This window comes from Rutilus rutilus, assembly GCF_951802725.1.
Source record: "Rutilus rutilus genome assembly, chromosome: 1".
Lineage (NCBI taxonomy): Eukaryota > Metazoa > Chordata > Actinopteri > Cypriniformes > Leuciscidae > Rutilus > Rutilus rutilus.
This window is the reverse complement of record NC_140209.1, coordinates 30,665,222-30,691,618: the sequence shown is the minus strand read 5'-3', so window position 1 is coordinate 30,691,618 and position 26,397 is coordinate 30,665,222. Positions and strand designations below refer to the sequence as shown.

Sequence of the window (26,397 nt, the reverse complement as noted above, 5' to 3'; positions counted from 1 at the left end):
GTATATATTAATTGTATGTATTTAGGACACTAAAATACTAGTCAAAATAAGATGCCTATATTCCATTTTATTCCAAAATGTTAACTAAATTGTGATTTCCATCACAGAATATTATCAGAGACAATACATCACTTGAAATATGAAGGAAATTCTGTTGAGGTGACAGGAATGAAAATATGAATTCATCATGTGGTAATATTCTTTATTGTAGGCTATGATTTAAAGGGCATTTTTGTTTCTTTTTTTCCGATAGACATATTTGGTAGCCTACTGTGTTGGGGCAGCACTTGATGTCCCATGTAAAATCCAAAGCAAAACCAGCTGAGAAGCACTGAACTACACAAATCAGGAGCATCCCTAATTCACTTCAAAGTGGAAAAAGTGACATCGGACGCGTTTAATGCCATGCCGGTGACATCATTTTTACAGAGCGGCGTGACGTCGCAATTGGACGTGGGCCCCGGCCAATCAGCGCTCGCTGCGCGCACGCACAGATGGGAAGAGTTTAAAAAAGATTGTGGAAAAGAAGATGTGGCCCAAACCTCCCCACATGATCGGACAGTTGGACTGGTGATCACAGGTCTAACATTAGCTATCGCCATCCTCTCGCCGAATCTTCTGAAAAGCACAATGTCAACTCACTTCAAGAGCGGACCTGCTTTCGGACTGTCTGCGGAGGTCAAGAGTAAGGTAAGATCTGCTTTGATTGACAGCTGTCAGAGATGCGCAGCGCTACTCGAGTCAGACAGTTTACTGTGTCGTTTATTCTATATAGAAGGGATTTTAGGTGTTTTGATCTTTCAAGGTGTTTTATGGGAGGGTTATGGGGATCTAATCCAATTTAAAATTGCCCTAAAGTCAAAACAAAAGGTTAAGGAGGAAGGGGTTTTTAACAGTATAGCCTACATTATGTCAAAAGTACAATCAACTTGGATGTTTAAGTAATTTCAACTTAAATTACATTAAACTGACTTAAAAAAAATGAGTTGAATCTTGTATAACTCATAAAAAACAGTTGAAAATTGTTTAACTTATTTTGGTGAGTTAAAGCAATGTAAAAACATATGTTGTCATAATGTTCATATCATTTTTACAGTGTAGGCTATATATATATTAAAAAAAAATCGTTTCAGTAACCAAAAACTTAAGAGTAGACTACAAAGTCGGACAAGAACATATACAGTCATTTTCACTTTATTTTAGGTTTACATTGCACAGATATGAAATAAAGAAATATTGTTTTGTTTTAAATGCTTTAACGTTTAGAGACTCCGATATTGTAGCTTACAATTAGCGCAATGGTCCTCAAATAGCCTACTTTATAATATTTTCAAACTGAACGTGGTCAAGTGGTATATAATATACATCTTGCCAATGTGCAATAAAAAGTGTGAAATGTAGTGACGTTCTATAAATGGATAACCATATAACTTCTACCTATATAGCTGAACTTTACTAATTTAGCAGAACTTTATGAAAGCATGGGAGTATGATGTCCTTGTTGACATCTAGCACTCAATATGAAATGTCATGGGTACAGATGCAAACTGTGGTTTAGTGATTTCAGTCATATTTGCACATTGTTCTAAAAGTTGCATCTATAAAATGACTAAAACATATGTGATTTCAATCATATTAGATTATTTGATAGTTGTGCTTGCGATATCATTCCTCGGTCATAGTTTTTGGCCTTGATCATTTCGTTCTGTCCTGTTTGTGTATTTGTTCACTCTTTAAAATAAAGGTTCTTTATTGGCATCGATGGTTCCATGAAGAACCTTTAACATCAGTGGAATCAATGCACAAAGGGTTCAGATTATTAAAATGTTCCTCACACTAAGAAAAAAATGGTTCTTTTAAGAACTGTGCGATGAAATCCAAAGGGAATCCAAAATTCAAAATCCAAAAACTTTTAAGAGTGTTTGGCATCAGAAAGGACATTTAATTGATTCCTCTGTCAAACTTCTGCCACATTTATTCCCATCATAGTCTCAGCGCTCCAGAAAAACTTAAAACATAAATGCTTTCTGGCTCTAGCTGTCATTGATCTCCTGAGAACAGAAGTCGTAACAGCACCACATTCTCTGCTGTAATGCTGCACAGTTTCAGGTGTCAAACTATAGACTTCGCATGTCATTGGTATTATGTCAGATGTGTCTTCCTCAGCACTATTGGTATGTGGCTTTCCGTCCCCATATAAGGAAGAGTTGTGTTCACTCACAATATCTGAGAAGAGGAGCATGTTGTAAACAGTTTAGAATAAGGAGGAGCATTGTTGAAAAATCATCTCTGCGAGCCTCAACGAACCATTAGTTTTTTCAAACAGGCCTGCTCTTTATAGAAATGACAGAAACTCCCAAAAAAATTCCAAAAGTAATTCCATGTATGTTAAAGGTTCTTTATGGAATCACTGTAAAAAAAAAATCTGTTAAATTTACAGTAAAAAAACGGCAGCTGTGGTTAGCAGATATTTACTGTAAAAAATATGGTCGCAACATGTTAGGTTTTACTGACTTAACTTATATTTACATTATAAAAACATCTTTCGTTATCTGATATAATGTTAATTTACCAACATATTGAAGTACTATTAGGTTATACCATTGTAATACACTGACGACCACCAATCACAATGGTGATGAGAGTCACATGATGAATCAAAGCTTATCACAAGCAACCTTTCCACAAGCTGAGACAGTTTAACTAATATTTAGAAGCTGTACGGTGTCATTCACACAAACACTAAACACCATCATGGTAACTTTTAAAAAAGCAATAAACATTAATTTAACAACATTACATGTAACATAAAACTTTAATGTCCATGACTGATTAGAAAAAACTAAGAAAAACTATGAAGAAACAAAGTTATTTCAACAAAAAATACATCAAATGAGAAGTGTCATGCAGGGAATTGTGGGAATTTACATTTTTTTCACTGTAAACTATACAATGATTTGTTCTTTTTCCTGTCCAAAAACTGTATTTTTGGTACAACAATTTTACGGTATTTTACTGTTACGGTGAGATCTATCCGTATATAATACGGAAACTTTCTGTTAACCAATTAATAGTTTTTCACCGTAGCATTTTTAACAGTCTTTTACTGTTAAAATCACGATAATTTTTTTACAGTGAGCTTTATTTTCGAGTGTATTCAAAGTTAGGAATCTTATACAATGTAACTGCTAAAAATAAATGTCAATGTACAACATGCAGGTATTTCTAGTATAACCAAGGGTATAAAGGAATGTTATCCTGGCCGTCTGTGACAGAATTCCTGCTGCAAAAAAAAAATCAAATCTTGGCCTGGCCTCTATAGAGTTAGACTGAGGCCTGTTCCAGATGTCCAGAATGAGAGAAAAACAATAAATCAAGCCCTCAGCAGAATTCCTTGGATGGTTATGAGTGCTGTCGGCCTTGGCGTCCTTTTATCAGACACATTTAGCATTTGTTAAGTATGTCACTTCACACGAGACATGTAGGCAGGAGCGGGAAAAAGCCGCAAGGATGAAGAAACAATCAGAACGGAGACACCGACACACAGCTGTGAGTCTGTGACAGAGAGAGATGGCCAACAATAACACTGATTTAAAGTTACAGCGTTTGTTTGGTTTCCACACCAGCACACCAAACTTGGGAGAAACAGCTCTCTCAGATCTCTCTCGCTCTGTCTCTCTTCTTTTTTTCTTTCTTGTTCTTCCTTTATTAGAACTACTTCAGAAGTGAAAGACTAAGATCTATTGCGTAGCAGTAGAGAGTAAATATTTTTCCACCTCTGACTGCGATACAAAGAAGGAGACGATCCGAGTTTTTCCCAACCCTTATATGTTTTGTTTTCCTTTAAAACTCACTCGGCCTCAGCCAAAATGTTTTATTTAAAGAGTTCCATCTGTCTGATAAACTGAGATAAAGTGGAATATTATATACGTCCAATAAGTTATTGAGTTTTTTTGGAAGTAACATCATTCATCTTTTTTAATAAACATCGAGATTTGAATTTGGAAATGTACTGTACACTACTGTTCAAATGTTTGGGGTCATTAAGAGGTTTTTTTAATACTTTATTCAGTGGGGATGCATTAAATTGATCAATACTGGCAGTAACGACTTTTACATTGTTACAAAATATTTCTATTTTAATTCTATTAATATCTCTATTTTTTCTATTTTAAATATATGCTGTTCACCATAGAATTCTGAAAAATGTATCATGGTTTCCACAAAAATATTAAACTGTTTTTTAACATTGAAGATACAAATAAATGTTTTTTGAGCATCAAATCAGATCATATTAGAATGATTTCTGAAGGAGCATGTGACACTGAAGACTGGAGTAATGATGCTGAAAATTCAGCTTTGATCACAGGAATACATTACATTTTATAATATATTCATATAGAAAACAGTTTTTCTCGTTAGTACCGGTAATATTTCACAATAATGCTTTTTTTTTTTTTTTTTTTTTACTGTTTTAATCAAATAAATGCTGCTTTGGTGAGCAGAAGAGACTTTTTTCAAAACCATTAAACAAATCTTAAGGACCCCAAATGGTAGTGTATACATAAAAAAAAAGTGTAATATTTCAGTGTTTATTTTATATTACATTTTTTTGGACTGTTTCATTATAGCCATGCAGCCATACAAATGAATTAAAATCTGCATGTGTATTCATTGTTAAAGAATTGCTTGTAGAGTATTTAAATACTGTAAACTAGATGTGTGTAGTGATGCTTTGACCTTTGACCTGCAGCTGGCCCACAAGTATGACCCCCAAAAGGAGGAGGAGCTAAGAATGTGGATCAGTGAGGTCACAGGCCGCAAACTCCCAGAGAACTTCATGGAGGGACTGAAAGATGGAGTTATCCTCTGCGAGTGAGTGATTCCTCAAACTATCTCAAGATCTTAAGATCAAAAATCATTAGCTATTAACTTAGGGACCGCTTACACGACACCGTTCTAACAGAAAACCCTTAATGCGCTCCGGCCCGCTCATTCGCACAACAGTGCCTGGTGGCTCGAGAACGCAAACCTTGAAATAGGTTCCAAGGTGCAAGCATTGGAAAATTTTGGAAAACTTTATCATCTCCGCGCAAACCTCAAAAACGTGAATCTGTGAATATATATATATATATATATATATATATATATATATATATATATATATATATATATATATATATATATATATATAAATAAAAGGAACAAAATGAGCCTAGATATTTCTGTATACAGAAAATAGATAAGATGGATGGATGGATGGATGGATGGATAGACAGACAGATAATATATGTATATATATATATATATATGTAGGCAGTTCCTTTATACATAAACGTTTTAATTTCTAATCAGTCTTTTTTTCTCTCTCTCTTATTCATATTCATTATTTATGAGCAGGCTTATCAATATCCTTCAGCCTGGTTCTGTACGAAAGATCAACAACTCTCCTCAAAACTGGCATCAGGTGAGCAAGAATATCACTTTCTCAAGCACATGAAATCCAGGGAAATGCTTCCAAATGGAACATGGTATGTATACAGTAACAGTATATTCTTGGAAGTTCTATACAAAATAGAATGCTTGTGTCATTCATAAAATCTAATAAATGTTCCAAATATAAACAGGGTTTCTTGTTACTTTGGAATCGGTTGTGCGTACTTTCAGATTCTGGACAAATCACAGAGAATGTCACTTTCTTCCTGGTTTGGCCTTGTTTGTTGCAGCTGGAAAATATCGGTAATTTTGTCCGAGCCATTCAAGATTACGGAATGAGGCCAGATGATATATTTGAGGCCAACGACCTGTTTGAGAACGTCAACCACACTCAGGTCCAGAACACACTCATTACACTGGGTGGCATGGTGAGTCACACACTAATACAGAATTGATAAAGACTAGACTTCTGTCATGTTTTAACTTTTTATAGTAAGGAGAATCATAGTTCACAGTGAGGAGAATCATATGGGAGTATTTAGCAGAGTGATTAACATCAAAAATGTGTTATTTCAGCTGGATGTTCAGGTTTTTTTTTTTTGCAAACCAACGATCAAACAAACACCAAACAAGGAATCTCTCTTTTGTGTGGTCAAATTATACTAAGTTATTTGTGCATGTTAGTATTATATAACACCATGTACTTTCAATTTCAATTTGATTTCAATTTGAAATCAATTTCAAAAAGTAAGATTTCTTTAGTATTTACTTTATTTATCATAATTTTGAAATACAGGCGAAATCTAAAGGCTTCCATTCTAAATGTGACATTGGAGTGAAATACGCGGAGAAACATCAGCGCAGATTTGCTCCGGAGAAACTAAAGGAGGGACGCAACATTATCGGTCTGCAGGTCAGTGGCTGTTCATCAGGAAATTATATAGATTTTATCTCTATAATAAAAGAAACTTGCATGCATTGATTTATTTTATTTTTTTATCAAATTGAAAGATTTTATCAAATTAAATTCAGTGGTACACATTATATATAATCATATCAATATACAAATAATTACTTTTTTATACCATTCAAATGTTTGGGTTCAGGATGTTTTTTTTTTAAAGAAATTAATTACAAAATAATTAAATTAATATAAATTATCCTTTATTCATCAAGGAGACAGTAAATTGATCAGAAGTGACAGTAAAGACTTATTTTTAGCGGTACATTGATTTTTAATGATTTCTGAAGGATCATATGACACTGAAGACTGGCTGAAGACAAATTCAGCTTTGATCACAGGAATAAATTACATTTTAACATATATTCACATAGAAAACAGTTATTTTAAATTGTAATATTGTTCCACAATATTTCTGTATTTTTGATCAAATAAATGCAGCCTTGGTGAGCATAAGCAATAAGAGACTTCTTTCAAAAACATTTAAAATACCTTACTGACCCCAAACTTTTGAACAGTAGTGTATATGGTATATACCGTAAGACCAGTGTTGGGGAAAGATACTTATAAAAGTAATGCGTTACAATATTGCGTTACTCCCTAAAAAGTAACAAATTGCGATACTTAGTTACTTTTTATAGAAACTAATGTGTTACATTACTTTTGCATTACTTTTTCTCACCTGGGCTAGGCTTGCTTGATTTTTTTTTTTTCATTGCAAAACAAAAAACAAACACAAAAGTTCTATTTTTAGCAAATGTAAAGGCGCTTTACCATCAAAAATGCAAAAGGAAATGCAAATTGACTCCTGTACAGTAGAGGGCGCCACTCAAACAAACCTTTCAGCTGTGCTGCCATTCTGGATTGCAGAAGAATAGGACACAGGAGAAGAAAGTTCAACACTCTTACTTCAACGATAAAAAAATTAAAAATAAATGAAACGCAAATATGATCTTTATCTAAAGTAATTTTTGCTTATTAGTATGGCTGAATTGGATCATCGAAGGTCTGCAGCAAAGACATTGGTTAATAAAGTGAGATTAAATGCATAAAGTATACAGTATTTGTATTATTTAACACTTAATTATTGCAGGTTTGCATTTCACTGTTTTTATTCAGTTTGAGGAATACTGAATCTGCTTTTTGTGTGCAAGATGCGTAAATGCCTGCTCACATTTAGTCTAGACCTACAATGTTCATGTCCACACACAGCGCACACAACGCCTCTTCACTTACTCCCGATTTCTCTCAACATGGGAACAGGAGATCTGTCAGTCAATACATGGGAAAACAAAGTAACTTGCGTTACTTATTTGAAAAAGTAACTTAGATATTTTGTTGTAAATTTAAAAGTAATGTGTTACTTTACTAGTTACTTGAAAAAAGTAATCCGATTACAAGTGATTTGCGTTACTCGTAATACATTACCCCCAACACTGACATCCTTTATCTATATATTCTTCTTAACATTATCAGATGGGCACCAATAAGTTTGCCAGTCAAAAGGGCATGACATCTTATGGCACACGGCGCCACCTCTACGACCCTAAGACAGGTATGGAAAATCCTCTGGATCAATCAACAATCAGCCTGCAGATGGGCACCAACAAAGGAGCCAGTCAGGTACTCAAACGTTTTTCTCAGTTTTCTAAACAAGCTCTTATTCCTTCCTACTAGGGGTGTAGCAATATATCACGTCACAATATATCGCAATACAAAAATGCATATAATTCACCCAAAATGAAAATGAAAAGAGTTTTAGTGTTAGTACTACATTAAACTACTACATATAATGTTGAATATAATGTATAATGTGTCACTATTGTCCTGTGCATTAGTTTATCAGCACCAAGTCCAAGCCTATTCTTTTACACCCACACTGTAAAACCAAATTTAGCATTTTAACCAACTGTAATTTTTTTGTTAACCTTTTACCATTATGTCTGAGTATCGCAATAATATCATATCGCAAATTCAATATCGTGATATGTATCGAATCGTGACATGAGGGTATCGTTACACCCCTACTTTCTACTATTCATAAATTGCCCACATACCCAAGATGTAGCTCAGTTCTTTTCCTTTTGTTCTTCCACAGGCCGGCATGACGGCCCCGGGCACCAAGCGCCAGATCTTCGATAAGAAGCTGGACATGGAGATGTGCGACACCTCAACCGTCTCACTGCAGATGGGCACCAACAAGGTGGCGTCCCAGACGGGCATGACGGTGTACGGTCTGCCACGTCAGGTGTACGACAGCAAGTACTGCTCCAGCCCCGACGACCACATCAACAACGGGCAGGACTCAGAGATGGACGGATATCAGTATTCCGACTAGGACGAACAGACAGCCGCCAGCACGCTGCTTTTGTAAACCTTCACCAGCACTATTTTTGATATTCCAAATTCATGTCGACCAGTAGGACCAGCTTGACCTCTGACATCACAGCCACCGATCACAGCTGAGAGCTTCAGTGACTGACCGTGCGTAGAAAACAAAACTAGGAGGAATTTCTTCGCTTTTTGTTTTTAGAACACAGGCTTTTCCTGCTTCTCACTTGTCGTTTTTTTTTGTTTTTTAAATTTATTTTATTACTTTTTTGAGTGTGCCATTCTTCCATCACCTGCATGACCCAATTGTCTTTATATATGAAAAAATAATGCAGATGATAAATATGAAGATATTATTTATGATGCCTCATAGTTAAATATGCACTACTGTTCAAAGTTTGGAATCATTAAGGTTTTCGTATGGTTCTGAAAGAAGTCTCTTATGCTCAACAAGGCTGCATTTATTTAATGAAAAGTACAGTAAAAAGTCAATATTGTGAAATACTATTAGAGTTTTTTTTTTTTATGTAATTTATTCCTGTGATCAAATCTAAATCAGCATCAGTGTCACATGATCCTTCAGAAATCATTCTAATATGATGATTATGCTGATAATATTTCACAATAGTACAGTTTTTACTGTATTTTTCATCAAATAAATGTAGCCTTGTTGAGCAGAAAGAAAATCTTTTGAACGGTAGTAGTTCAGTGGATTGCTCTTACATTTTAAAATGTTCCATGGTGCTCTTTTGATTGGATGGAGGAAGAGGAAATCTACCATATGCCATATATATATATATATATATATATATATATATATATATATATATATATATATATATATATATATATATATATATATATATATATATATATGCCAAATATGCCATACTACTGCTTAAATCAGATGGTTCCTAAAGAAACCCACATGAACTACTGCATCAATTAAGCGTTTTACTAATGTCAAAAACTAATGCTGATTTAGCATAATTGTTTTAAAAGGTGTAAATTGAATATATTCAACTTTTTTGTGAATTTATCTTTACTTCATAAGGCAATTTAAACAAGTAGGACACATTTTGGAACAGCATCCCTATGAACAACCATAGGACAGACAAAAAATGCTGGGTTGTTTCAACCCATGTTTGGGTCAAATATGGACAAACCCAATCGTTGCTGGTTTAAAATGTAAAATTACTTTTTAAATTTAAATTGAAACAACCCAGCATTTTTTTTAGACACTTTAAATCCGAACCAATAATGCCCTTTAAATCAGAGGTTGGTTGGTAATACCGTACCCTGCTCCTACAATCTGCCTGCAGTTTTCAAGTAATTCTGAATGTGTTGACTAGCTGGTTCAGATGTGTTTAATAGGGAGTTTTCGGGAGTTTCAGAGCCTTGCCCTCCCAGGGGTGTCCAATCCTGCTCTTGGAGGGCCACTGTCCCCCAGAGTTCAGCTCCAATCCTAATCAAACACACCTGAACCAGATAATCAAAGTCTTACTAGACATACTGGAAACTTCCAGGCTGGTGTGTTAAGGCTAAAGTTGGAGCTAAACTCTGCAGGACCGTTTTTTGGACACCCCCTGCCCTAAACGTTCTATACAGATTCACTGACAGGAACGTTATTCAGGGACTAAGATGGATGTTGATCCAGGAGCATGTCTTGCTGAGGTAACCACATTAAGCTTCTTGATTCATAGTTATCACTGCTAAGAAAATTGAGAGGAAACTTACTTTAAAGTCCCCCTGTAGTCAATAACTGTATCCCTTAAAACTCACCTTTGATCACCAAAACGACATATTTAAAAGTTTTTTCCTTGAAAAAAAAAGCCTTCATACTTTAAAATAGCTTGCCCTTGCCTTATTTAATATATGCGGTTCTATGTATATGCTAATGAGCCCCGCCTCCACTCACTCACAGCAGCTCAGAGATCCACTCGTTGACGATCACACGTTGATCTGATTGGTTACGAGGTAGTTTGTGTCGTCCGAACTCCAGCACTGTCTTTGGTTCACTGCAGTTTTAAGGAGAAAATACTCTGCAATGGTGTTGACATGAATTTACACAGGGTTTGTGTTAAAGCATTTTAACAACACCACATAGACATATAAACAACATATAAAGCTCGATTTTCACCACAGGGGGACTTTAATCTTAAAGTACAGCTAGCAATTATAATTGGAAATTTAATGTATTAAGTGAATGAAGTAAAAGCTATATGTCTTTCACAGTGAAGAATAGCATATCCCCAGGCTAAATATTGAAAGTGTAATTGTTAATATATCTTAATAACTAAGCTAGTATAATGACTGTTTATTGGGAGGATTTGGGGCAAAAATATTTCTGAACATATTTTTTTATTCAGTTTATCCGTTACAAAAGTAAATAGACAGAGCGAATTGACAAATAGAGAACAAACTACTGTTAAAGAGGGCTGTTGAAAAGCAGTTTTTGATTACCAAAGCATACTGTGAAAAATCATGTGAACCAAATGAACCAGAATTACTTAAATTGCACTTTTGAAAGGAATGACTGTCACTCCCAGAGGCTATATGCTCTTATGGAAAATTATTCAATAAACTTGCATAATATTCAACCGTGACTGTTTTTCAGCCTGTCAAACCTGACACTCAATGATCAAAGCGACCAATCATGTGAGAGGAATTATATTTATGCTAAATTAACTCGATATAAGATGTTTGTGAGATCATTCTATATACGAAATAACAATGTGCAGAGTTAATATATTTAGCTTATATACGACTATAAATTGTTAAGACATGACTATATTTCTCCCTCGTGACATTTTTAAACGTGTTACAGACTTTTATACATCCTTTATATATCAAAGCGTTATGTGTGTTAAGGAATGTCGTCGTTTTGCATTTCTGCTGGGAACAGCAGAACACAAGAAGATCATAAAACAGTGAATCTACATTTTGTTTCTCACAGAAGGTGATATAGCGTGTCCCTCTTGCATCAGTGCTTCAAATGTCTTTATTTATATGAGGCTTAGCAAGTGAAAAAACTAATAAATCACTATTTTCAAATAACTTGTCTTTATTTTCTATTTATATGAATACTGGATAAAAACTGAAATCTTTGTAACAGTACAGACATTACAATTTAGGATACGTGTACACGAAAACAATATACTAAAAACGGAAAAGTTTTTCCTTTGCATTTTTTCGCGTACAAACGACGTTGTCAAAACTCCGCGAGAACGACTAAAAATGCTGTGTTATTCATGCCAGGCCAGTAGATGGCGACGTAACTTTGTAAAGAAACAACACGCCTATAGGCTGAACAAGTAATACGCATAACGTCACCATTTTCACAGATTCATGTTTTTTGTAGTTTATACTATAGCGGTATATAGTTTTCAAAAACTTGCACTTTGAAACCAGTTTCCAAAAGTTGGCATTTTCAGGCCACAAAACACCGCTGTTGTGTAAATGAATGGCCAAAATACATTAAAAAGTTAAAGTTTTTAGTTGAAAATGGCCTCTTAAATGAGGATATGTTTACACGAAAACAATGTACTAAAAACAGAAAGGTTTTTCTTTTTTCACTTTCAGGCAACAACTTTGTTAAAGTGATCCCCGTACAAACTGATCCATGAAAACAACTAAAAACACTGTATTATTCATTCCAGGCCAGTAGATGGCAATGTAACTTTGTAAAGAAACAACGCGCCTATAGACTGAACACGTGATACACATGACGTCACCATTTTCACAGATTTGTGTTTTTGTAGTTTACACAGAGATGATACCAGTGTAGTTTAAAAAAAACTTCCCCTTTGAAACCGTTTCCAAAAGTTCACGTTTTCAGGCCCCAAAACGCTGTTGTCGTGTAGATGAACAGCCAAAAAGTTTTCCGTTTTTAGTTCTCAAGTGATTCAAAAACAACAGAAACAGACCACAGTTTTCCACAAAAGAGAATAATTATGCAAGACATTTATTGACACTAAATGGTCTTATAAAAACCTAAATTGTAACAACTAAAAGATTAGAAACAAATGAAAAGTGGCTGAATTAAATGAATGACATCCCTTGCATTTTCTCAGCATTTCATTATAAAACTAAACAAAAGGGAAAAGGCTGGATTTTAAACCACGATCTCAATGTTTCCTGAACCTTCATCTGTGGCTATATTAGATCATTCTCAAGCAAAATCAATTCAGTGAATCATTACATGGGGTTAAAACAAACAAAACAAAAAAACAAAGCATAATTTGGTCGTCTGTGACATTTGACCCAGGAAAACTACTGATTGGCTGCTTCACAAGCGTCTATCCAATCACTGTACACGTCCACGGGCTCCGAGAGATCTGAGAGGGTGTTTAAGGACAAGAACAGCATCACTTTAATAACATTCATCATCACACTCTTAATAATTCACATGCACATGTCTTTTCAAACTGATTTTGAGAAGGATACAGGTTATTGGTGTCTGGAATTCTTCTAGACACACAGTACATGATATTATCCCCGTGTTTCGACTCCTTTCCCTGGAATGAAGTAAAATGGTCGTGTGTTAGAGATTGTTTTGTTCTATGCAAGTCTAAAGAGTATTCTTACTCTAGTATAAGAGTATTCTTGTATGTATTCTTACATCTTGACGTCACATGATTTCTCGTGGTTACAGAAGGGGCAGGTAAACTGGGTGTCCAGGTTTCCCGTCATCTTTTTCTTAGGAGGAGGTTTTCTCTTGGACTTTCTGCGTCCCATCTTGTCAAAAGCTTCAAGGAGGGCAAATAATACATGTTGACAAGCACAAACAAAATTAGATCAATGATAGTTTTCATTTTAATGTTTATGAAACATGAAGGCGCTGCTTGTGTCATATATGAACAATAAACAGAAGCAACAGCCTTGAGGTTTACAATAAACAAAGATCATGATAACCTTCATGTAATGACATTCAGCATCTAAAAGTAATGTAAAATTAATCTACATTCTTAATGGCAACATGTTAAATCACGCTAACTGTCTCAACAGGTCTTAAAACTGCCCAAATGAAGAGACAAATAATATTCAAACTGATGCATTTCTAGCTGGGACGTTTCTAATGTTTCTTTTGTTATTCGCATTTTACAGTTTTGTGATATTTAGAGGTGCTCGAAGATCTTAAGAGTTTAAAGTAAGGCAACACATAACAGAAAAACAATCAGTAAACTGCAAATACATTGAAAACCCGAGCAAAACCATATGGGTAAAACTCCCGCGATATATACGAGCATTTAAATAAGACATTATGCCTTCGGTGAAAACCAAATCCCTTACCAAAACTGCGCTTAACGTCAGGCGACTCTCGCTCGGAGAACAACAGCACACACTGCCTGGGATAAACACGGGATCCGGTTCACTTCCGCCCGGTCACAGGAGTTCAGGAGCGGCTCAGACATGAGCCCGGAGCGGAGCGCCCTCTACTGAGGGACACCGGAACCACAACATGACTCGACATTCAGAGCAAAAACAAACAACGCACAAATTCAATCTAATACATTTTGTGAGTTTTATGTGTGCATACTTATTATAGTTATTAATATTACCAAACAATTCTCCTTTTATGCTCTTAAAATGAGGATCAGCTCTGACCAGAACGGCAACAAACTGTTATTGAGTGTTTTAGATCAACAATCTAGACTAGCATTATCAAAAGCATATTTATTATACTCTTATATATATATAAAAAAGGTGTGTTGTATGTTTGATTAATTTTATGTTTGACTTATTTTATATTAATAGATTGAGTTTGATGTTACCAAGCCATATTCCTTAAACATCTCGATCAATAAACTCCTAACAAAACAAATACTTTTCATGTGTTTAGTATTATCAGTGTTGAAATTGTTGACTAATTTAAATAAAGCTGAAATAAAATGACACAAAATATAAGTATATGATGAAAAAAAATAATAATTAAAAAAAATAAAATAAAGAAAATTCGATATAACTTGGCATCTAAACTTAGCACAAACAAAAAGCACTAAAGCTGAAAAACTTAAAGTATGAATAATATTAATAAATATTACAGTATTATAGAGTCAGTATTATAACCCAAGGTTTAATTAATATGTACTGATGTTTTTATGTTAGTTATCTGTTAATTTGTCACAATTTTAGCAAAACAAGCAGCTCCTTGCATCATGATTGGATGATATGCGTCCTCATATTTGAATAATAGAGCGTTATTGGAGGAACTACGTCCATGTATTTGAAAAACAGAGCGATTGGATGTTGTCGTTATGGAGGCGGGACTAACAAGTTAGGTGTGATAATCGAACAAACAGGAGCAGCAGAAATCTTGTAACGTTATAAAAGACAGGACAAGACAATTACAGGTTTCTTCGAAACGGATTAATATAGAAAGACCTGCATAAAAAGACAAAAAAAATCGGGTATGTATTTTTTATGAATGGACATGATTTACCCTGAGAAGGAAATTGCTTCAGTGTTTCATGCTTGCGTAAGTAACAGAAATTTCGTGAACGACCATCACGGAAGTCTCGAAACGTGCTGTTGTGCGATGTGAATCTGGTGGATCAAAAAACACAAACGATCAGGATCAACGCTAAGGTTCACAGGCTAAAAAAAACTACAGGCTGTGTTTTGCAGTTGCATGTTGTTCTCATCTTATCAATATCAGACAGTCCAACACAAAACTGCTCTTATCTATGGAGAACATTTTGACACACTTTGAATGCATGCATGCAAGTGTAATTTATATTTATTCATATATTTATATATATATATATATATATATATATATATATATATATATATAAATAAAATGATATACACATAAGAAAGAGAGAGAGAGAGAGAGAGAGAGACTGTGCATCTTTATGTGTGTGCTGATAATTGATTGATTGATTTTCACTTTAGTTTTCAGAAGTTAATTATGGCTACTGAGGGAGACCCAACTGACTTTGTAAAAGTGCTTCACCTCCTGGTGATTTCGTTCACCTGGGGAATGCAGGTGTGGGTGTCTTTCATTGCAGGTAAATTAATATACACAAATATTAAGTTACTTTGAATTAATTATGCTGTCGTATAACATGCCATATGATCCTAATTCCATTTCTCACCCTCAGGTTTTGTGCTGATCTCCCAGGTATCCATGCACACGTTCGGTCTCGTGCAAAGCAAGTTGTTCCCGTTTTATTTCTACTGTCTGCTGGGCGGTAACGCAGTCAATCTGGCCATATATGCCGTGTACCATCCCAGAGAACTGCTGGACTGGCACGAGGGCATACAGGTGACACATCAAAACTTTATGCATTCATTTTCCCCCACTATCATGCCTCTCTCACGCGCTCTTTTAATATTCCCAACAGATGAGCTTGTTCTTTGTGGCCGTGATCATGACCGGTCTGAACGCACAGTGGTTCGGTCCGTCTGCCACAGAGAGCATGCTGGTCATGCAGGAGATCGAGAAGGAACATGGGCTGGGAGCTCAGGTGGGTATGAGCTCCAACAAGGAAGGATACGTCAAACTGCGTGAGCAGGACCCCAAATACAAGGAGCACAGGTCCACCTTCTATCACTACCATGGTCTGTCTAACCTCTGTAACCTCATAGGCTTTGTCTCCACCACCATCAATCTCATTTACCTGGCCCTCCATTTGGGAACTATATGAGTATGAGAAAGTACAGACAGATAGATATTTTTAATGAATTATCCTGTGTCTGTTCGCTTTTATTTTGTCAAACTGTTTTGTATAACAATAATGCTTCTAGTTTTTATACAACAAGAGTGTTTAGTTTTCTTTAAGGTTAAAAGAAACAAATTCAGACCCAAAAGTGAAACGAGTGAAAAGGTGCCCAGTTGATTTTTGCATTCACACTGTCCCTAAAAGTGGAGTCAGATCTCTTTTTAGTGCATTTTATTTGTGACTGGGTTTCCAGTCTATTTTCCAATCACACTAGAATATTATTATTTTAATTATAATGTATAATAATAAACTGAGTTGTAGGAAATTGAATTAAAATAATAATAATCTTCTGCCATAAGTTTACTTTAAATGAAAGGCAGGCTAAAACCTTTAGGCTTCTTTTTTTGCGTTGAACTAAAGTGTGTTTGTGACAATTTTTTGTCTTTTTTAATGCATTAACTAACAATGAGCAATACATTTGTTACATCATTTGTCAATCTTTGTTAACTTTAGTTAATAAACTATAATATATATATACTTTATGTCAGATCAGGTCTATTAAATATTAACAGATAAAACTTTTGATCTTAATAATGTATTACTAAATGTTAAAATTAACCGAGATTAATAAATGTGGTGTTAACTAATGTAAGCAAATGTTAACAAATGAAATCTTATTGTAAAGTGTTACCAAAAAAAAAAAATCTATATATAAAGGCATAATCCTTGTGAACTGCTTTCAAAGTATATTTTTCATTTTTTTTTTATTATTATTATATAAAGATGCCCACACATATTAAATGTTATTATTATGGATGTTCACAGTATTTCTCCCTACTTTAAAATGTTTCAAAGTGGGTAATTGCACCGAATATTTTGTTTATAATAAACAGAATATATATTTAAACATACTTAATTGATAATATAGCTGTTTATGATTGCTTAAAGAATGTGTTTTGGTCAAGTATGTACTATAATTCTTATCTGTTTTTGCCTTTATGCTTCACAATGTGAACAATACTTGTATTTTCCCACTAGAGGGCTGTTTGTGGAAATAAGAGGACCAACCTTAGGATTGACAATCATAAAATGCTGTTTATATATTGCTGTATTCGAATGACACTAAAATGGCAATTAAACTCTATGGAAAAACAAATGTACAGTAAACGAACCTTTGATCATCTTTGTAAACTTATTGTTTGAACAGCAAAGTAAATTTCCTGTTATGACGGTGGATATGGAAAAGAGAGCTGTTGAAGATCAATACATGCTAATGTACTTTTGTGGATTTGTTATATTCAAGCCTTTGCTGTGAAGATGTGTTGATTCTTTTTAATCTTTAGTTTTTAAAACCCTTTATTAATCATATTTTTACTTTTAATTTAAAAGTGTGTGTGTGTGTGTTTTTAGAAAGCAAACTGACTGAAATTGTTTTATTATTTGGATTGACCCTGAACAAACATCAATTCACTTGACAACTGCTGTATACATGTTTAGCTCAAGTTGAGTTTTTAAATAAAATAAAATAGATGTGGCTACAAATATGTGACGAATATTCTGACGCTTACACAGTGAACGCTAGTTAGAATTGACAAAACAGACATTGCTAATAAGACTTAGGTGGCATAAACAATAAGTAAGAGATGCAAAGGATTTATTGAAGGATGCCATATTCACAAAAACGTAATACTTTTGTGCATAATTATGACTTAACCAGTGCCAAGGTGATATCAATGAAACTAGATTTGCATTTCCATGAGTTAGGATTTGATATTAATTGACAACCTACAGGAAGTAATGGCATCCTGGGAAATGAAGTGTTTTTACAAGCAATTGAATGAAAGATTATTTATTAAATAATAAAAACAATTAGCCTCCATTATAGCCGTTACTTGTCTATTTATCTATCGACTTTTTTATTTTTAGCCAAGGATTTTCATTTAATTCCTACTTACATTTTCATATTCCTATACGAACTGTAATTCCGCATCCTGTTTGCTACCTCAATTTAAATGAACTTCAAATACAGATATATATATTCATATTTCCTATATAGAGAAGGCTATATATTTGCGAAACAAAGAGTGTGTAAAGAGGAAGAAAAAGAGCTGAGGTGCTGTTCAGGACGGAGCTGGAAACCGCTGTGTACACACTTCAGATCCGGGAGCTCCGTCACACACACACACACACACACACACACACACACACACCGACGACGACAGAGTTTGTTACATACGCTTTTCCACGCGAGGAGGTCCCGGTGGCTTTACCGGAGCACGAGCTAAAGCGCCGACTACCCGTCTGAAGGTAGGAACTCAATTCAATGTAGTCTTTGCGTTTGAAAGTTATTTTTTGACCCTCATACAAACATTTCTCTTTCTCCGGATGGGAAAACGACAGCAGCTTCATGAACTTTGGGTCATGCTCATGCAGGATATGAAATGTTTACATTTGGGTGATTATGTCATTGTTGGTCTTTAAAATAGTTTAGAACGTCAGAGAGTGAAGATTCGAATTCAGTCTAGCAGCACAAGAACACTTTCAAAAACAAGTTTCCATTTACCGTGGTACAATTACCTTCGAGGTAGGCTACTTTAAAATACCATGTAAATACTATGGTACTGTAGGCTACATATCAAAGTATTATGATGGTATTCTTTCTGTTAGGAAGGACAGGCTGAAAAGAAAGTTGAGGTTATTAAGTTATGTGAAGGATTTCCTTTTTCATTCGTTTAATCAATCACTTTATTTATGTATTCATTTTTTTTTTAAATTTTTTTTTTAATTGCTGTTATTGTTGTATGGTAAACCTCCTGCATGCATGGATCAAACAACACATTATTTAGTTACATATATTAGCTTATGTATTGTATGAAATGTAGTTGTGATTGTCTGCAATGCATGAAAGCAAATTGTGTCCTGTTTAATTCCATTATGCTGGAACACAGTTGTGGACATCTGCCAGACGATCAATAGACAGATCAGCAGCACCATGGTAACCAGAGACCCCGTCCCTCAAAACACCATTTGGCCCTCTGGTGAATCTCAGATGTTACAGATCACTGATCTATAGCCAACCGTAGCACATTCAACCCAGCTGAGGTGCATTTTGGTCCTGCAGGTCTCTGAGTTTTTGCAGGGAGATCTGATTGTTGAAATGGAGTTGTGTTCAAATTACATGTAGTAAAACACATCCAATGGAAGTCTATGTGGCAAGACATTCCCGTAAGGTTTAAAGCAGGAAGGTGAAACTGGTATTTTACTTAAAGCATATTTTTTCCTCCAGCTGTAAAGCTGTCTAAATCATCCTGCTGGCGAATGAACTTCTGGTTAATGCGAAAATGCTTTCGCCGTTTGTTCCATGTAGACCTATTTTATGGATGGTTACATCACGTCCCTTTCTGGTATCCTTGCGCATGTGATGCATAATTTATTCATTGTTTATGCATAGTTTATCAGAACATCATACTGAAACTTTTGAACGTCAAATTAGACACAAAGACCCTTACATAATTGTGCAATGGTAACCGTGCAAATCAAACTGTGGTACAATTTTCCTCAACAAGGATTACATGGTTGAAGATGATGCCATATTTCTTGTGGTAGTGGGTCTTTATTATTAATGTGAAAAACGTAATGTTAATTGGGGGGAATGGGGTTCCATACAGTCCATAGCATAAGCATTATTGATTTGTCTTCTTAATGGGACAATTGGGATGGGATTCAGTGTTCTTACTAATGGACGGAGAGCTGTGCTGAGTGCCATTTGGTATAAAACTATTAAATTGAGCTGTAAAATGAATGCCGAGCAAATGTTCGCCTTATCAGATCTGTTTTATGCTGCTGTTTTAATGGTTTCATACAGATGCACTTTTGAACTGCAGAAATTACAATAAATAAAACCAAAGCGGCTATAGGGGGATTTGGGTCGCCAGTGTCTCATTATTAAAAATAAATAAATCCTTTTAATGACTTTGTCTTTGGCTTCAGTTTTAATATTGGAAGGCCTCATGGAGCCAGTGCACATGCTCAGCATGTGACAAGGGCTTTTAGGGAGCTTAAGGCCCAAGAAACTACAGTTTTACTCAACTTTAGTGTTCATTCGAACAATAAGGCAGTAACAGCAAGTTAAAATGATGTTGAATAGAAAAGTATGCATGTAATATCTGCATTTAAATATAAATGCATATAATTGTGAATTGAAAAATATTATTCTAAGTTATTGGGTTTTGTTGTTGTTGTTGTTGTTGTTGTTTTTGTGATAGTTCACAAGAAATAGTCATTGTTGGTTTCAGAAAGACTTTGAATACTGTAGTTGTACAGGCTACATTTATGATTTTATTTCTAATGATTACTTCATCAGCCCCAGTCTCCACTTTAATTCTATATTATTGTCCAATTTTGGGTTTGGTGAGATTAAAAAAAATATATATATATTTTAGAAAGAAGTCTCTCAAGGCTGCATTTATTTGATTAAAAAAAAAAGAAAAAAAAAGAAATAAATATGGGAAATATTATTACAATATAAAATAACTGTTTTTGTTTGAATATATTTTAAAATGTAATTTATTCTTGTGATGGTAAAGCTGAATTTTCATTACTCCAGTCTTCAGTGTCACATGATCCTTCAGAAATCATTCTAATATGATGATTTGATGCTCAAGAAACATTTCTGATTATCATCAATGTTGACAACAGTTGTGCTGCTTCATATTTACTGTCACTTTTGATCAATTTAATGCATCCTTGCTGAATAAAAGTATTATTTATTTTTTTAAATGAGAAGCTGTGAGTAAACTATCCACTTAATGCATTCTGTGCTTCCTTTCAAAATAGGAAGATGTTTCAAAACCTCGCAAGTGTGTCTTATTGTCTTGCCCAACGATTTTGCAACCCTACTGTACACTGTAATCTGAACGTTGGGATTAACCACCAGACCAGTTGCAAGCTTCTCACACAAAACCGCGAAACTAAGCATGAATATTAGTCTTTCAGCCCCTCCAACTCACAAACTTGCCGTTCTAAATTACTACTGCAAATGAGTTCAAAAAGATCCTAGCTAACAAGTGCTCTTGTGTGCTTCAGACAATAGCTGCTGTGGGCAGTCGGCTTCTTTGTTGTAACATCTCCACCTCTGGAGTGGAGTGGTGTTCGGAGCGCCTGTTAATGGGTCTGCATGCTTTGTTTGGCGGACCGTCGCGATGGAGACGGCCGTGAGGGTCTGATTGATCAGCTGAAGGGTGGAGGGGTTGTGTTTCCATTCCCAAGAGTTTGCTTGTTAATTTGGGCTCTCCTGTCGGTGGAGATGGCTGGTTCTGAAGGTTGTGCTCTGAGGGTAAACAGATATTCGTTTTCAGACCTGAATGTGTCATTTATTCGAAGTCAACCCGAAACAGTGAGACCGTTTGATAAGAAAAAATGTTGGACTGTATGTTATTGTTTTTGCTTGTGTTTAGAAATTAAATGGGGTCGATTTCATGTCGACTTGAAATGAGACAATTTGGAATAACAAATTTCGTATAGTTTTATGTATTTAAATAGATGTAGGCAACTTCTAAATGAAATATGAGGTCATTAAAATAAGAATTTCAAAAAAAAAAATTGACAATTTTGAAATCTCTTTTTCTCTCTTTCAGATGGCATCAGTGGCCAACTCACACCTCCAGCCGTCACAGAAAGACGCAGCTGACCAAAACTTCGACTACATGTTCAAACTCCTCATCATCGGCAACAGCAGTGTGGGTAAAACCAGCTTCTTGTTTCGCTACGCGGATGATTCCTTCACTTCAGCCTTCGTCAGCACGGTGGGCATCGACTTTAAGGTGAAAACCGTTTTTCGCAACAACAAGAGGATCAAACTACAAATCTGGGTACGTTTGATTATCACCTGATTAGTAATTGGAGAAATTCTCTTCAAACTGTACTTAAAGGTCAAGTTCGCTGATAGTTCAAACCTGAGAAGATTGTGGAAAGGAATGAAATCTGCTTATTAAATGAATGATGTCACCTTCTAAATCCAATTTCTGTAAATTGCTTTTAAAATCCTAATCACAAGTGTCTGCAATAGTCGTGGACATTCTAATAGTAAAGGTTCTTTATTGGCATCGATGGTTCTATGAAGAACCTTTAACATCCATGGGAGTTTATTTATAGTGAAAAAAAGATTTTTTAGATTATTAAAATGTTCTTCCCACTAAGAAGAACATGGTTCTTTTAAGAACTCTTCACTGATACCCCTTTTCCACCAAGGCAGTGCTGGTACCGGTTCGGAGCCGGTGCCTACTCGCGAACCAGTTCTTTGTGTTTCGATAGCCAAAGAACCGGTTCTCGGCCAGGAAAATTTACCACATCATGCTTACGTCGGGGGCTGGGGGCGGGGTTATTGTCGAACTTCTTCTCGAACGTAACCTCCGTCTATAGTAATCCAGACGTGCAGCACAAATGTGTTCTAAACGTCTTCTTCTGACCCCAATATAGGATCGCAAAGCCAGGAGAAACATTTGAAGAAAGACGATGTAGTCCGCCATTGTAATTGTTATGCTTGAAGTTGGCGAAAGCTAAGACGTATGGCAACGTACACAGTGACGTAACTACCTTGTTCGCTGGGCTCTTTAGTCAGTGGAAAAACAAACAGGTTCTGAGAAGGTTCGCAAGTTGAACCAACTTTGAACCAGCACCAGTTCCAAACCAGTTCATTTTTGGTGGAAAAGGGGTATGAAAGGTTCTTTGGGGAACCAAAAATGGTTCCTTTATTTTTAAGAGTGAAGTCAAAGTGTGTAACTGGCATATTACAAATCATGCATGCATGTATAAACCAGCTTTAAGATTCAGTGGATCATGCATGACTAGATAATGGATAATAGTATATGCTGTAAAATGACTAACAGGGACTTTTGAGAATGTTTCCTCTATCTGAATGTGTTGTGCTTTGTTTGCATGTGAGCTTTAAGATTTAGCCTCAGGGAGGGAAGGTCAGATAATACTGGTTTTATTAAAGAAAACATCTCAGAAAGCCATAATTATCAGCCGCTATGGGTGTGTAGATATGCTGTAATGTCAGTTGCTGGCTGGTACAGTAGTACTTTAAGTGGGAGTGAAGTCAAAAACTCCTCCACAGCAGAAATATTGCAATGATTTCCCAAATTACGGATTAGCTGGAGTACTAGTGTGCTGCTATCTGCACAATAAAGTGCCCTATTATGCTATTTTAAAAGGTTTGGTTTGAATGTCTCCTACAATAGGTTTACATGATTCCAAGGTCAAAAATACTTTAATTTTCTTATAATATACATTGCAGCATCACCTTTTTTTCTCAGTGTCGGTTTGATAAAGGATTCAGTCTTTATAAACTCCTCCTTTCTAAAAGAGCTACTCTGCTCTGATTGGTCAGATGGCCCAGTCTGGGGCACGTTCAAGCTCAAACCGGTGCGCAACGTTTTGCTACGGTTTCCGGGTTGAACGACATGTTTTCTCTTGTTTGGTGGGTGTCAAAAATGTCAGCCCAATCAGCCGCAATATGTATATAAACCACGTGGTATAAAAGAGACAGCTTTAAAGAGACAGCTTCGCACAATAGGTCCAAGTAAAGTCGTTTACAAATGTGTCCGCTGCAGCTCGGTATACGCAACAATTGAAGATATTAGAAGACATGTTTGTCTTTTCATCCTGCGAGGCAAATGTTGGATCACAATAATTAGGAACCACAGTTTCCACAAATCCCTTCACTCCACTGGGATGTTCTCTTTTATTCTGGACGGCAAGGGCAGTGACTGTAACATCAAGCGTATTTTGAAGTATTAACACGGAAGTATCAGGAAGTATCAGGCTCCAAAAATTCTTCAAAAAGAACGCAAAGAATGGCCTTCTCAGCTGCCATAGTTGCAACTCTTGCGTCTTCAGAACAGGGTGTTCAACGCACCGCTGTTTCCGTTTAAAAAACGTTTTGCAACTTTTCGTCGGGGCTGAACACAGCCCTGTTGTGATTGGTCTACTTTGCTCTGATTGGTCAGATGGCCCAGTCTGTTGTGATTGGTCTACTCTGCTCTGATTGGTCAGATGGCCCAGTCTGTTGTGATTGGTCTACTCTGCTCTGATTGGTCAGATGACCCAGTCTGTTGTGATTGGTCTACTCTGCTCTGATTGGTCAGATGACCCAGTTTGTGGTGATTGGGCTACTCTGCTCTGATTGGTCAGATGACCCAGTCTGTTGTGATTGGTCTACTCTGCTCTGATTGGTCAGATGACCCAGTTTGTGGTGATTGGGCTACTCTGCTCTGATTGGTTAGATGGCTCAGTCTGTTGTGATTGGTCTGCTCTGCTCTGATTGGTCAGATGGCCCAGTCTGTTGTGATTGGTCTACTCTGCTCTGATTGGTCAGATGGCACAGTCTGTTGTGATTGGTCTACCGCTTACAGCGCGTGTCGGAAAATAAACTTTTCCGTTTACATTCACAATAACCTGTATTACACACGTCATGAAAGGTAGTATCTGAAAAAACATAAAAGGGGCACTTTAAATACTAGTATGTGAAACAGTTATATATCATTATACATCATTAAAAATGTAAAAACAATAAAAACAAGTCTAGTATACTACATGTGACAGTACATACTACTTGCTGCATACTTAAGTATTCTACATGTTTATGACATGACTCATGCCTGTTTAATTGAGTAAATGTCATCGAGTTATAATCTCACAAACGTAAAAACGTATCATTTGAATTTTAATCCAATTCTATGTAAAAACGTCATAACTTTTGGCAGTTTGATCATGCAGCTTATATCACTTAGTTATCACATCTGTCGTTAATCCGTCTTGACATGAAGGTCAGCTCGAGTGCAGTGCATTGTGGGATACAGTAGATCATGCAGTGCACTGTCCACCGTATACTGTAGTTCATCCTGGTATTTTATGCATACAAAACATTTGCATACTGTTCTTACTATAAATTGCAGATATAGTAAGAGTAGCGTGCTATTCTGGATATTGCCAATCTAAATGGAAGTAGCTTTTCTTTAGGGATGAATGTAAAATGGATGGCTGCACACACAGCAGTGCATTTAGTCTTAATGTGTGCTGTGGCTCTGATCCAGAACTAGAAAAGGCTTGTGTGTGTTAGTTTCTGATAAAAGCTCCTCCTGGCCATGCAAAACCTCTGCATCGGTCATCCATGACTGGACTGGAATGACACCGAGTTTGAGTATGGAAGAAAGAGCTCTGCAGATGCGCTGGAATGATTCTTTTGCAATGCATTTTTGCAATCTCTTATGCATAATTTAGAAATGGAAATAGGCTAGTTGTTGAAAATCTGGGCTGGTAAATGAAAGGTTTTGTGTTCAAATCCTAAAAGGAGACATTGAGTGGTGGGACACTTAAACTCACAAATGTGTGTGTGGAACGATCTTTTGGACCATGATTCATACAGTTAGCATGATAGAAAATCATTGCATTTGTTTTGTGTGTCTTGGCCTTTATACCTGTATGGCTTTTATGTAGTAATAATTAATTAATTATTCTATGCAAGAACAGAATAGTAATTATGCTTGCTGAATTATTGAATAAATATTCATTAGGGCACAAGCTTTTTTGGTTATTTCACCGCTCTGTATTCTGACAAGTCTTACAGCTTTTTTTGTCCTGACTGCTCATTGGAGCTCATCTCTGCTGTCTGTCATTCAAGCATTAATGGATCACGCAAACCTGTGTGACCCACTGGCTGCCCGGGCAACCCATTCTCTCCTCCCTCTCTGATGATCGGAAGGCTCTTCATGCAAATTTAGTTTGGTCAATAGCAGGTTTCTAAGAGATGACGCAGAGTTGCTGTGCCAACCCAGGCCAATAGTCCTAAACGTGGTTGAATGATTTTTCATTTATTCATTAATTTATCTATCTGTCTCTCTGTGTGTGTGTGTGTGTGTGTGTGTGTGTCTGTCTGTCTGTGTCTGTGTGCCAGTCTGTCTGTCTGTCTCTCTCTCTCTCTGTGTGTGCGCATGTGTGTGT

General features: G+C 35.9%; 4 protein-coding genes across 6 annotated transcripts in view; 3 read left to right on the top strand and 1 right to left on the bottom strand.

The window, feature by feature from the left end:
• The first annotated feature begins 539 nt into the window (after window positions 1-539).
• Window positions 540-9,500, top strand: cnn1b (calponin 1, basic, smooth muscle, b). Its single transcript, XM_084430465.1, has 7 exons — window positions 540-690; window positions 4,754-4,875; window positions 5,401-5,467; window positions 5,727-5,864; window positions 6,233-6,349; window positions 7,874-8,020; window positions 8,496-9,500. Exons 1-7 carry the CDS (start codon window positions 631-633, stop codon window positions 8,733-8,735), a joined length of 891 nt encoding a protein of 296 aa, XP_084286591.1. The 5' UTR covers window positions 540-630; the 3' UTR covers window positions 8,736-9,500.
• A 3,171-nt stretch (window positions 9,501-12,671) lies between these two features.
• On the bottom strand, window positions 12,672-15,274 carry elof1 (elongation factor 1). Of its 2 annotated transcripts, none has more exons than XM_084406900.1 (5): window positions 15,171-15,274; window positions 14,021-14,166; window positions 13,350-13,476; window positions 13,175-13,245; window positions 12,672-13,065 (listed from the first exon to the last, which is right to left on the bottom strand). In XM_084406900.1, the coding sequence occupies exons 3-5, from the start codon at window positions 13,463-13,465 to the stop codon at window positions 13,001-13,003; spliced, it is 252 nt and encodes an 83-aa protein (XP_084263026.1). In that variant the 5' UTR covers window positions 13,466-13,476; window positions 14,021-14,166; window positions 15,171-15,274; the 3' UTR covers window positions 12,672-13,000. The 2 variants fall into 2 exon arrangements, with proteins under 2 accessions (XP_084263026.1, XP_084263027.1); XM_084406901.1 differs by having other exon boundaries at window positions 14,021-14,163.
• tmem205 (transmembrane protein 205) lies at window positions 14,948-17,937 on the top strand. Its single transcript, XM_084406890.1, has 4 exons — window positions 14,948-15,138; window positions 15,626-15,741; window positions 15,835-15,998; window positions 16,078-17,937. Exons 2-4 carry the CDS (start codon window positions 15,642-15,644, stop codon window positions 16,378-16,380), a joined length of 567 nt encoding a protein of 188 aa, XP_084263016.1. The 5' UTR covers window positions 14,948-15,138; window positions 15,626-15,641; the 3' UTR covers window positions 16,381-17,937.
• A 551-nt stretch (window positions 17,938-18,488) lies between these two features.
• Window positions 18,489-26,397, top strand: part of rab3db (RAB3D, member RAS oncogene family, b) — an 11,583-nt gene continuing 3,674 nt past the window's right edge. The window contains exons 1-2 of one of the 2 annotated variants that reach the window (XM_084406876.1): window positions 18,489-18,702; window positions 22,032-22,265. In XM_084406876.1, coding sequence (XP_084263002.1) covers window positions 22,032-22,265 — 234 coding nt within the window. In that variant the 5' untranslated portion in view covers window positions 18,489-18,702. Of the gene's footprint in view, window positions 18,703-21,540; window positions 21,731-22,031; window positions 22,266-26,397 lie in introns of those variants that run through there. The other variant, XM_084406875.1, reaches the window with a different exon arrangement.